The 13,476-nt window shown below is 38.0% G+C and overlaps 1 protein-coding gene across 1 annotated transcript; it reads left to right on the plus strand.

Annotated features, from left to right (window-relative positions):
• Positions 1 to 6,862: 6,862 nt before the first annotated feature.
• LOC110019346 (glucan endo-1,3-beta-glucosidase 8-like) lies at positions 6,863 to 8,465 on the plus strand. Its single transcript, XM_020716981.1, has one exon. The coding sequence runs from the start codon at positions 6,953 to 6,955 to the stop codon at positions 8,375 to 8,377; it is 1,425 nt and encodes a 474-aa protein (XP_020572640.1). The 5' UTR covers positions 6,863 to 6,952; the 3' UTR covers positions 8,378 to 8,465.
• The last annotated feature ends 5,011 nt before the right edge of the window (positions 8,466 to 13,476 follow it).

Consider the following 13,476-nt stretch of genomic DNA (forward strand, 5'->3'; position numbering starts at 1 on the left):
AGGATGCAATTTTTCGAATTTAGTATAGGCTGCTTATTAAATATTATAAGTGTTTTTTTAGTTTGTGGGGGTATATCCAACAATTTTCAATGGTGTTGATGCAAGCTTGATGATTTGTGATGGTAGAGTAATAGATTATTGTCTTAGCGTTGTGCAAAAATTCAACACACATTAATATGAAATAAGAACAACTAGTAGTGACACTATAAATTTTTTACTTTGAAAACTCTAAAAATTAAAAAATCACGGTGTCCAACCCAATTGAAAAGAAATATACTATAAAATGATGGTTACACATAAAAAATCATGGAAAAAGTTATACAAACTTTCGATTTACAACGTCACTGTGAGAGCGAACTTGTCACAAAGAATGAGCGGCGGCCGACCGGTGGTGGTCGGCGGTATTTGGTGGCGATCAAAGTGTGAGAGCGAACTTGCCACAAAGAATGAGCGGCGGCCGATCGGTGGTGGTCGGCGGTATTTGGTGGCGATCAATAGCTGCAGGAGTGATGATGAACTTTTGCTCTTTCTTCAAGCTCCGAACTGTCCCTTCAAACTTCAAACTACCTCCTCCGACTTCAAGTTCCCTCCTTGGACATCAAGTCTCTCCCTCATGAGAGGGGTGGGCCTATGTTTCTAGAGTTTCGATTGCAATTAATGAAAGAATATGAACCAAATTGATTGAATGACTGTCGGCACTATTTTTGGTGTGGAGTTTGCCTTGGTGAACATTTGAGTATATTAACGATGTTGGAATTGAGCTATCTTGAGCTAGTTTGATTCATCTCATCGTGATGCTCAAATTGACCACAAGCTCATCAGATTTGACATATGTTATAATTTTCAATTATACCCAAAAAGGCTTTCAAAAGTAATTTAAGTAATTGATCTGAGTTTTAGTTGATTTGGATTTGACCAAACTTGGTATCATTTGATCCACCATCGAACCAGTCAGTTTGACTATAAGTTTGCTAAAACAAGAGCTTCATACTACTCTTAATCACATTTTGCACATTTCTTGCTCAAAATATTGCCTCAAAATCCGTGTCATGCCTTAAGATACATGAAAGATGATAGATCTATTAATGATGTATCAATTACCCTTTATTTTCAAGCTAGATCAATTTCATCGTCAAAAATATTAAAAATTTAAAGTACTTCTATTTTTCATGACATGTCATTGATATATATATATATATATATATATTTGATGCATGTTAGAAAATTCGCAAAAATGTGTAATAAATTATCAGCTTAGCGTTGTACTTGAATTCAACACACACTCAGATAAAAGAAACTATAAATGGGGATGGCAGAAGCTTTTTATGTTGAAAACCTATAAAGGAAAAACTACGATATATGACCCAATTAAAGAGTTTCACTATAAAATGACAATTACAATTGCAACCACTTTGTCCCATAAGCGTGAAAGGTTTATAAAATCTCCCAAGTTACAAAGTTGACTTACGAATAAACTTATTGTAAAAAGTGGGTACAACCAATGATGATATGCGACAACTAACGAGAGATGGTCGGTGGTGGTATATGCGACTGGTGATCGATGGTAGCCAGTGGAGGGGGGCGGCGATCAGTGAAGTGGTGATGCTGGACTTCAGCTCCTTTAAACTTCAAGCTCAAGCTTCAAGCGCTCCTTCCCCCCTCAAGAAAGAGGTGGAGTTCTATTTATAGAATTTCAGGTGCAATTAATACAGAAATATGAACCACTTTGATTAGACAGCGTTTGATGAACGTTTTAGTGACTTAATGATGTCCAAATTGAGAGATCTTAGACTCATTGAATTTGTTTTGTCGAGGCACTCGATTCGACTGTAAGCTCAACAAAATCAACATCCGTTTATCCTTTAAAGTATGCACGAAAAACTTCCAAAAGTGATTTAATATCTTGATCGGGACTTGATTTGACTCAAATTTGACCAATTTAGCATCATTAGATCTATCTAATTGTAAGTTTGTTAAAATCAGAGCTTTTGATGACTCTTAATCAAAGTTTGAACAATCTTTGATAAAATGATTGCTTTGAGATTCGTGCTATACCTTAATATTCATGTTAACTGTTGGAAGTTTATTGATAACGTATCAATTATATTACTATTTGGAATGTTATAAGGATAAAATAAGCATCTACTTTATAAAAGAAATTGAGCCTAGCTCAACTGGTAGGATTGTTTTGTCATGCATGAGAAGAAAAAACCTTTTGACTTATTGGGTTGTTAGTGGGCTTAAATGGCAGGAGTAGCAATTCATATGTTGTAATGTGAACAATAGAATTTGGAAGGCGGGTTGGCACCAGCAAAATTGAGAAGACATTTGAGTGCTTTAACGATGTCAAAATCGAACGACCTTGGACTAGTTGGATTTGCCTTGTCGAGACGCTCGATTTGATCATAAACTCGTCAGATTCGACATTTGTTTGACCTTCTAAATATGTCTGAAAAGTTTCCCAAAGTGATTTAATGACTTGATTTGAATTTGATTTGACATGGATTTGACCAATTTGGTATCATTCGATTTCTCTCGTCGAGCCGTTCAGTTTGACTGTAAGTTTACTAAAATCGAAGCTCTAAGCTCTGAGTGACTCTTAGTTGAATTTTAAAAATTTCTTACACAAAGATTGTCTCAAGATCTATGTCATGCCTCAGCATTCATGTCCGATGATGAATTTGTTGACAAAGCATCAACTCTCCATTATCATTGCGCACTGCCAAAATGATCATCTTTGCTAGTTCCATGGGAGCAGCAATCTGACCATTTTCAACAAACTCCATAATTTCATTACGCCATCTCTTTGCTAAATTTTGGGTGGTGTCATATCCAACTTTTGTCGTTGTGCAAATCTGTCAGCTTTAGGCTCCGTTTGGGGCCTTTTTTTTTCATGCGGCGTGACCCAAAAACGCAATAAATTACTGTTTGACTCTCAGCTTTGCTGTCGAACGACGCCGAAGCAGACGAGAAGCAGGCCACGGGATCAACCCTACGGCCCCAACTTTCGCCTCCCTAATATTCGAAATTGCCCTCGTGAAAGAAGAGCCCTAGTGTTCCGTCCTGAGCCTTCTTCTTTCGTCGTACAGGAATCGACCTCGTAGCCCTAGCGATCCTTCCAGCGCCGTCCCGCGTCTTCTTCTTTGAAACTGTTGTCTCGCCTTCTTCTTCGTCGCAATCGCGCTGTCTCGCCGTCTCTACAGGGAACACGCTCCTTCTGCTTCGTCGATCCCGTGCCTTACAAGCTCCGTGAGTGGCTTCTCCGCATAAAATTTTTTTTTTCACCTTAATTGGAGAAACCAAAATTTTGAGCTATTGTTATACGATCCATCTTTGCACTTTTGATACGATTTTAAAACTCCTACATTTTGATACGATTTTGAAACTCCTACATGTTTGAGAACTACTTAGTTATCTTATTTTAGTGAGGTTTTAAAGAACTATCTTGAGCTATTGTTATACAATCCCTCTTTGCACTTTTAAAAATTTTTATTATGTTATGATATATTGCATCTTACATTTTTTAATGATTTACTGTTTGTGTAATATGCTTGGCTACTTTGTGTGATACAGCAATTGATCATATTTTCTTCTGTAAGGTGGCTAAATGTGTGAAACTTTTTTGGATTCAGATATCGTTTTTGTTTTGTATGAATAACTAATAGTATTTGGAAATCACTATTAGTGTTTTATTCACCTTTTACTTTAAATAATGGCATAATATGAGATTCTGATGACCAACAAAATGACTCCAAATTTTTCTTGAATATATGATCTAACTTGTTTTTGTCCTCTCTTTGTGCCCAAAGTTTGAAACCAGAATGATTTTTTTTCTCTGTTATTTATGTACCACCGAATTCTTTTTCAATGTTATTTACATACCACTGAATTCTTATGTGTGTGTGTGTGTATTTATCGTATTCATTGTTGTTTGCTAATGTTTATTTATGAGTTAATTACAATAGTAGTATCTAATTGATTTTACTATTATGTTTCATGTCTTTGTTTGTTATAGTAATAAAATGGATAATAAAACTAAACAGGTTGCTACACTTACATTATGAGAAAAATATACAAATATAATATTTTGCGATCTTTGTCTTAAAGAGATAGAATGGGGCAATAGGCCTACGACAGATGAAGGATCACATGATAATTGTTTAGGAAAAATATTTAGGGATACCCATCACTATGGATGCAAATAAAAGAAGACGGATGGAGGCCCACATGGATACACGCAGAAAAAAGCGGAGAGGGATGTTTATGACGGCAATATGTTTGATGTACGAGTACTATAATGAGTACATTGATCGGTCGCCATGCATGACATCTTCTTATATCGATGACAAATGGGTTGAAGGGTTGCTTGCAGGGCACCCAACACGATTTTGATGTACGAGTACTATTCCGTTGTTTTCTTTTGTTTAGTTTGATACCTGGGAACTATTGAAAACCATTGAACTATTGTTGTATTTATGTGTTTTGTGGATATTGCCAAAGAAGATATTTATGATTCATTAGGATTTGAATATTGGACTTATGTGCATCCTTTCACTTTACATAAAAAAAATATATCTAACAAATTTCACATGCTTCACATGCTTTTGTTTATTTGAGAATAGTTATAGAATTGGGGAGTTGGAACATATGAGCGAGTCGCACAAATTAAAAATACATTTTCTTTCTGAAAAATGTGAAGGATGCTAGAGAGGCTTGCACCGCAAAATTATTTGAGAATGGTTATAGAATTGGGGAGTTGGAACATTCGAGCGAGTTGCACAAATTAAAAATACATTTTTTGAAAATTGTGAAGGATGCTAGAGAGGCTTGCACTGCAAAATTATTTGAGAAGACAAAACTCGCAGATTTATTATTGGATTGGGGCAAAATTGTTGATGAATGGAAATCAGACAAGGGAGTTGGAAGCCGACGAAACATTATTAATTCTGACTTGGATGTGAATGAGCTTGAAAATCTTAAACCATACAAAAATCTAAAGAGTTTGTTTATATTTTCATACAAGGGTGTCAGCTCTGCAAAATGGATGTACAAAACATATCTGATCTCCAATCTGGAGTTCATCAGTCTGAACGGGTGCTCGGAGTGGGAAACTTTTCCAACTTTCCAACTTTTGGGCAGCTTCCCCACCTCAAGTTGCTGTACCTTTGTAACATGCCAAAAGCAAAGCTTTCCAACTTTGGTGTTTAATGTATTAATTGCTGCAACTTTGGTGGGATGGAAGGAGCGCAGCTTTCACTGATTAGTTGTGTTGAGCTCTCCATTTATCTGTACTGAAACTTCATGCTTCTTGTTGTGTTATGGAGATTTTGATTAGCTGCCTATTTGTCTTTAATGAAACTCTATCTTTGTTGTGGTGTTATCAGTTTTACCAATGCTCGATCATTTTAACACCTGATTTTGGACCAATATGTAAAGTTGCAGATTTTTCTGATTTTATCTTGTGTCTACATGTGTAACACCTAGATTTGATTATATATGTGCTGATTTTCTAATTTTTCAATATTTGTGTGCTGATTTTCTGATTTTAATTTATATTTACATACATACTACCTTACATATGCATGAAATTGTGTATTTTATTTTTTTCTTAAGTTGAGTGGTGTTATTTTGTTGATGTGCTATGAAAGATTTGGGTGTTACAAATGTAAAAGTTAAAATCTAGGTGTCAAATCTGTTAATACATGAGAGTTGGGTGGTATGTGTGCAAATGCTTGGTTAGTAACTGCTTATGAGAATGGTTCTTGAGCTCAACATTGTTTCTCTCAGTTGTTCTTAATAAAAAATTGTGATATAAACTTTGTTATAAAAATTGTAGCAGTCTATTTTTACATTTTTATCTTGTAAAGTGAATTTATCTTCTGTTATATCATATATAGGATTGTTGTTGTTCCGTGTCAAACAGTTTAACTAAACAGAGGCAGAATAGTCGTTTTTCAAAAAACAGCTGCCACACAGTTTTTTTCACACTGTTGCAACAAACAACCAACCAGTTTCCCCGCAGCAACTTACTCACAGCAGCTTCCTAGGGTAGCGGAGCGCATAGCTGAAAAGTTGCAGCTGCGCCAAACAGAGCCTTAGTGATGTCAACTATCTCCATATTACTTTTTATTTGTCTCCTTAAAAGCATGCTAACTTTGTCTTCTCGTTTTAAGGCTCGTCGTTGATTGGTCATGATATTCTCTGTTAGAGAGAGAGAGACACACACACACACATCTTTCACCTAACATTTTGTATTTCGTTTGTCATAGTCCTTCTAAAAGTTATTATTAATATGTAATAACTTATCTTAATAAGTATAGCTCATTGATAAAATATCTAAATGTATATGATAAATTTTTAATATATATATTCTCCTTTAATAAATTATTATGCAATCAAAGTTAAACATATACTTAGTTGATACTTCATCCTGACTACAGATAGTGTTGTAAAAAAATTTTGTTATTCGCGAACAACTCGTGCTCGGCTCGTTTAATTAAAAATGATTTGTTCGCTCATGTTCAATTCATTTTAGCTCTAAATTATATATTACAAATAGTGTTATAAAAAAGGTTTGTTATTCGTGAACAGCTCGTGCTCGGCTCGTTTAACAAAAAATGATTTGTTTGCTCATGTTCAATTCATTTTAGCTCTAAATTATATAATTATTTATATAATAATATATTATATATATTATTTATATAATAACATACTATATATATTTAGGTGTGAATGTATTTTTGATCTTCTTTTGCATGCAAACACAGACAATGATTCAAATGCCAATTAGTTATCACCATGTCACCAATCTTAGCCATGGACACCACATATGTCATCTTCCCATTCAAACCAACAGAAAACAGTTTCCCACCTCATCCCCTTCTCTCCCCAAAATAGATCTCCCCCAACCTAAAACCAGAACACCTTCCACCACCCCGCCGCCCCGCCCACCATGCCTCCCCCGTCCATCCTCGTCCACATCTTCGCCGCCATCTCCCTCGCCTCCGCCACCCAAATCGGCGTCAACTGGGGCACCCAAACCTCGCACCCTCTCAACCCAAACATCGTCGTCAAGCTCCTACAAGACAACGATATCTCCAAAGTAAAGCTCTTCGACCCCGATCCATGGACTCTCTCCACCCTCTCGGGCACCGGTATCGATGTCATGATCGGCATCCCAAACGAGCAGCTTCTCCCCATCAGCAAACATTACGACACCGCCCGAGATTGGGTGAAACAGAACATCACCAACTACCTTCACTCCGGCGGTCTGAAAATCAGCTACGTAGCCGTCGGAAATGAGCCATTTTTAACAAGCTACAATGGCGCATACCTCCAATACACCTTCCCCGCCCTCAAAAACATCCAAAAAGCCCTCAACGAAGCCGGCGTCGGCCACCGGATCAAAGCCGTCGTCCCTCAAAACGCCGATGTATACGGATCCGATAGCGGTTTGCCCTCCGGCGGTGCTTTCCGTTCCGACATCCGCGGTCTCATGACCCAAATCGCTCTCTTTCTTAAATCTAACGGCGCCCCTTTCGTCGTCAACATTTACCCTTTTCTCAGCCTCTATCAAAACAGCCACTTTCCGGTCAACTTCGCATTCTTCGACGGCGGCGGCCGCGACATTAACGACGGGGGGAGGCTGTACGGGAACGTGTTCGACGCGAGCTTTGACACCCTCGTCTTCGCGCTTAACAAAATCGGAATCGACGGCATGAAAATCATCGTCGGGGAGGTCGGGTGGCCGACGGACGGGGCGGAGAGGGCCGATGAGGAGAACGCGAAACGGTTCTACGACGGATTTATGAAGAAGATGGGGAGGAACAGGGGAACGCCGATGAGGCAGGGGCCATTGGAGGTCTACCTGTTCAGCCTCATTGATGAGGACATGAAGAGCATAACTCCGGGGAACTTCGAGCGGCATTGGGGTCTGTTTACCTATGACGGGAGACAGAAGTTCGACGTGGATTTGAGGGGGAAGGGGAAGAAGATGATGGGAGCGAAAGGGGTGGAGTATCAGGAGGCGAAATGGTGCGTCGTGAAGGAGGAAGCGAACAACTTGAGGCTGGTGGCGGGGAATATGGACTACGCATGCAGTTTGGGGGATTGTACGCCATTGGCGTATGGGGGGAGCTGTAATGGGCTGGGTGATTGGAGGGGGAATGCGTCGTATGCGTTTAATGTGTATTTTCAGACGCAGGATCAGGATGTGAGGGCTTGTGATTTTGAGGGGTTGGCGGAGATTACGAGGAAGAATGCGTCGAGGAAGGGGTGTTTGTTTCCGGTGCAGATTGTGAGTGAGGGGGAGAGGGTGGTGGTGGTGGAGATGTTGGCGGTGGTGGCGGTGGCGGCGGTGAGTTTGATGGGGTTGTGAAGGAGAAGAAGGCGTGAAAAGGTGAGGATTTGTGAGGGGATTGAGGTGGGAAAATTGTTGAAGGAGATGATTGGATCTTCAAGATTAAAATTTGGAGTGTTTTTTTTTTTCGGAAAAAAATGATTTTTATTTTTTGTGGAAAAAGATTTTCAAGAGAAAGATAGCTTAAATTTTTCCTTACTGGGATCATTTTAGTTTTTAGAGCATATAAAAGTGTTGAATTATTCTCTAGACTTTTTAAAGTAGGGCTTAAAATTTTTGTTTGCTTTTTATGAAAAAAATTATAAGAAATTAAGAAAATATTACTTGTAAATTGAAATATGTAGGCGATGGTGTGGATCATCACACCATACCGTGTGTTTGGCGACATGGTGCAATCCACACCGTCATCCGCACATATATCGCTCTAGTGTAATATTTTCTGTGATGAAAAAAAAGTATTTTTTTTTTTTGTATTTATAGTGAAGAGTTTGTAGTTTTTGTTTGGTATTTACCCCCAAATATTGAAAAAAATTATATAATAAATACAATATTGTGCTCATTGTCTAAATCATACACCTATTTTTTGTGTGTTGTACATAAGAATTATGCACTAAGTTTGAAGGGAGATATTTTGGGTTGAGGTTTTCTTCTTCATTTTTTTTTTCTGAATACATTTACATACATTACAAACAATTGTGTGTGTGTGTGTGTGTGTGTGTGTGGTGTGTGTGTATAACAAATTTTTAAAAACATTTAAAAATGACAATATTACTAACTTTAAGAAGTGGAAGATATATTTTCAAATATAAGTAAAATAGTATAAATGCGAACATGAATATTTAGGTGCAAACTATAAATACATATAAGAACCGTGTGGTATATGTGTAAATCTTCCTGTTATTTGAAAAAAAATTACCATTTTACCCTTATTTAACTTGTTATATTATGATCTGCAAACGAAAGATTGAAACTTGTTGTTTCATCATCATTGACATCATTAATTTTTTTTTACTTCATTATGTATTTCGATTGCATGTTTGTGTTATTTTGATTATAATATGTGATAATTTGTAAATATAATTGTAATTTTTATTTTTTTTTATTAATTTTTTTATCACAATCCTAGTCAAGCTTATATGTAAATTTCCATAAATAAATATCATGGTATATAAAAATATCGCTATATGAAAACCATTTTCTTACTTGTCTTATTGAACTAAGCCCACTTGTTGAAGTGACTAAATCAAGCTCAACTACCGAAGTGGCTGAATAAAACCCACGTGCCGAAGTAGTTGAATTGAACCCACCAATCGAAATGACATCGAAGGGTTGAATAAAACCCACCAGCTGAAGTGGCAGGATCCAGTCCACCTGCTGAAGTGGTCAAATTGAGCCCACCTATGAATTTGATTATATCCACTCCCCTTAAAGGCATAACCTAGCCCCCCACTTATACAAGGGCTATTATCGAAGATTATCATCATGACCAATAAGGACATATGTTAAACCATTATTAAAGGATCTGTCTGATCCTTTATCTTATTTTCCACTCCTACTAAGTGGAGTTCCTGCCAGCCGAGAATATAATGTAGCCCTCCCTATCGGCCTTGAACGAGAGGAAGTTTCTAAAGAGTTTGATCAACCACACAAGATTCTCCCATCGACAGAAAATGATGAAAGTCATGATTGTAGCTATGGTGTTCAGCATCACTTGCGTCGAAATAACTCCATAGATGTTGAAGATGCATCGGAGCTCCTGAAATAAGGGCAATTGGAGGCCATACTTGAACAGGTTTCGATATAAGACCAGATCTTTTCCCATATGATCTGTCGTTCTTACCGATCCAGACAACTTCCGATGACCTATGCTCTCGACAAGAGCATACATTCGCTTCAATCCCTCACATTGTTCTCTGTCATAAACGAAGGGCCAATGCCCTCCATAGAGCTGAACAAGATAGGTGAGTGTTTGGGGGCATCTCGAGAGAAAAGAGTAAAATCAGCAAAAGTAGGGATGTAAACGAGTCGAGCTTAAACTAGCTCAGGCTTGTCTCATGTTCGCCTCATTCAAAACTACTCGTGTTTGAGATTGACTCGTGTTCAAAATCAGCTCGTGAACAGTGTGTTCTTGTTATGCTAGATTTAAATATTCATGTTTGTGTTCGGCTCAAAATTGGTTCGTTAAAATTAAATTGAAAAAGGTAGATATAAAGTGTTGGATTCAAACATGGACCAAATGTATGCAAAAGAAAGCACTCACCACATTACCACACAAGGTATTACGATTAAAACTTAAATATAAATATATTTAATATACTATTATATAAATATAAATATATATATTTTATTTCGAGTTAAAACGAGCTCAACACGAGCGAACAAAGAGTTGTTCGTGTTCGGCTCATTTATAATTCGAGTTTTAAAAATTTGTTCTTGTTCAGCTCATTTACTTAACAAATGAGCTGAACACGAGCTACTTACTAAGTCGAACACGAGCTGCTCGTGAATAACGAGCTTTTTCGACAACCCTAAGCAGAAGGACGGAAGAGAAAAAAAAAAGCCAAAGAAAAATGAATGAAAGAAAAACGTGTAAAGTGAAAATAAGCAACCCTTCACCTATTTATAAACTGTGTGCGTTAGATGGAGCATCACCTAATGATAAGTATCATACAAATCTCTTTTTCAAAAATTATTTTATTGTGAATAACATTATTATAGACCTCAAACGAGGTGTTTTATAAACAGTTCCTCCAAAACCTTGGAGGGGAATGCACCCTCAACTTTTGGAGAACCATTTCTTCACCCAACCTAATTTGATTCACTCGATCAGCTTCTCTGTTGAACTTCGCCAGATCATGCATCTCACGGAGTGTCCCTAGCTCGTGCAACTTGTCATTTAGCCCTCCTCACAGAGCATCAAACTCTGTTCACAAAACCACTACTTCAACATCCAAGCGAGTAGACAACTCCTGCACAAGATCCACAGTCGAACCGTCGGTAAGTCCCTAAAAAAGAGCTGACTGACCCCGTTAACGGTTTGATCTTGCCTGCCCGCAGCTCTATGATCTTGGGGGATTCCATCCCACAATGGTCACCTCGGGTGGAGTTCTATCACGAACGATGGGCATGGCAGCTGATGAACTACTTGGGTAGATAGTGATGGGAGGCCCACTTCTCTAACCTGCATAACAACCACTGCAGTAGGAACAAACTCCACAACATTCTTTGACAACCCGCTGTCCTACCTTATTCATTCATCCATAATTCTCTCCATGGAGGAGACAGTCTTAAAGGCCTCCTCTCTCTCCGGTGCCGAGACGTCTCCACTTTCTTGTGGCAGTGACTGTGGGAGGGTTGTGACAACCACTCTCCCAACTCCTTACGGCCCACCCTGATCAAAAGGGCAAGTTGGACCTCAACACGCACACTCAAACCAGACTCTGAGGCACCTCGGTAAGGCCACTTCAACGACTGACCTTCCACATCGTTCGATGAGTCGACTATGTCGACCAGGTCAGATCCGGGCCTCACTTGATTTTCCTTCGCCGCTGCCTTATTCTTCTTTTTAGAAGAGGGAATTTGAAGCCCGACCCTCGCGAGCCTATCAGGATCCATGACGGTCCAACTTTATTTGTTAGCCGTAGCACACCTCAATTGTGAATTGAGAAATTAACGACATATGATACAATACTTAATTCATATCTATTTGTAAAACACACGTGACATGAAATCCTAAGGGAAGTCATGTGTTCAACCAATTCATAAATTTATTACTAATGATTGTTTCATAATTATCCCGTTCTTATTGTAGTTATCACTATTAATGAGCATGAAAACTCGGGGAACTAATATGCATATACAAAAAATGAGAGCACGAATCTCAAAGAGAACGAATAACCAAGATGAAAGGGCCTCCTTTCGAGATAAGCAATCAACTAACATTCAAGGCCAAGAATGAAGTCGTGTATCCAAACTTGAGATATGTTTGAGCTCCGAAGATGGCTCCCCACTTGGCAGCGACAAGACTTGTCGAAAGTGAGACGTAAATTATCTCGATGGCGAGTCTAGTCGAATACCCCGTGCGGGCTGCGACAAGATCCGCTTAAGACCTTGCAATATTAGGAGATGTTGTCGAGGGGACGAACTAACTAGTTAGATGGGACACGAGCCTTGTAATACTTGAGCCAAATGAAAAATGAGCCACAACTCACTACGAAAAAAGTCATTTTATCACATTCGACTAACCAACCCCGCATTCGGACCGATCAACCACTTCACAACTGACTGTTTTGGTTGAGTGTGCCAAAATACACCAGGCAAGATCGTCATACGACTGAACACCTCGACTGACAAACACGTACTACAAAAAACACATGTGTCATTTGGTTAGTCACCTCAGTTGATTGACTTCAAGCCAACCAACCAGTCAATTACTGCAAATATTGAAACTTAAATTGTAATACGAATATGACATAAAATCTATATAATTGATTTAAACCTTAATGACATTAAGAACAGTTTTCATGACCGTTCTTTTCTTTTCCATAATCATTCAAAGCACATTTCTATAAATACGAAGTAAAATTATGAGTAAATATATATTTTCTCTCAATTCTCCCAATGAAATGAAGATCCCAAACATATTCTACTTTCACTTATTGTAAATATATATTTTCTCTCAATTCTCCCAATGAAGATCCCAAACATATTCTACTTTCACTTATTTCTCCCATTCACTCGGCTCGAATTCTCGAAATTTGATTCATAAATGACAAACTAGGATCCAATGCATGAAAATGTGTATTTTAATTTTTAAGAGTTAATGATACTATTTTTGATGTGATGTTAGAGATGTGTGTAAGATTTTAAATTTGCCATTAGATGTGCCAATTCGTAAAAGTTTTGCATGTAAATGCTAAAATGCCCATTTTTATTATTTGAAATTATACAATAGAACAATTTCACGTGTGAAAGCAACCAAAAAGAGCGGCTCACACTCTTATGAACACAGAGACTCTTTTGCCGCCACCAATTGGGGAATTTTGACGGTCAAACTACAACGCATTGGAGAAAAGCCGAAGAGCGCCGTGCGGATCAATTTATTTTATTATTTTTCA

Source organism: Phalaenopsis equestris, unplaced genomic scaffold (assembly GCF_001263595.1).
Source record: "Phalaenopsis equestris unplaced genomic scaffold, ASM126359v1 Scaffold000054, whole genome shotgun sequence".
Taxonomy (NCBI): Eukaryota; Viridiplantae; Streptophyta; class Magnoliopsida; order Asparagales; family Orchidaceae; genus Phalaenopsis; species Phalaenopsis equestris.

Excerpts from the sequence above, each read along its gene's own strand:
- LOC110019346 (XM_020716981.1), top strand. The coding sequence starts at position 6,953 with ATGCCTCCCCCGTCCATCCTCGTCCACATCTTCGCCGCCATCTCCCTC.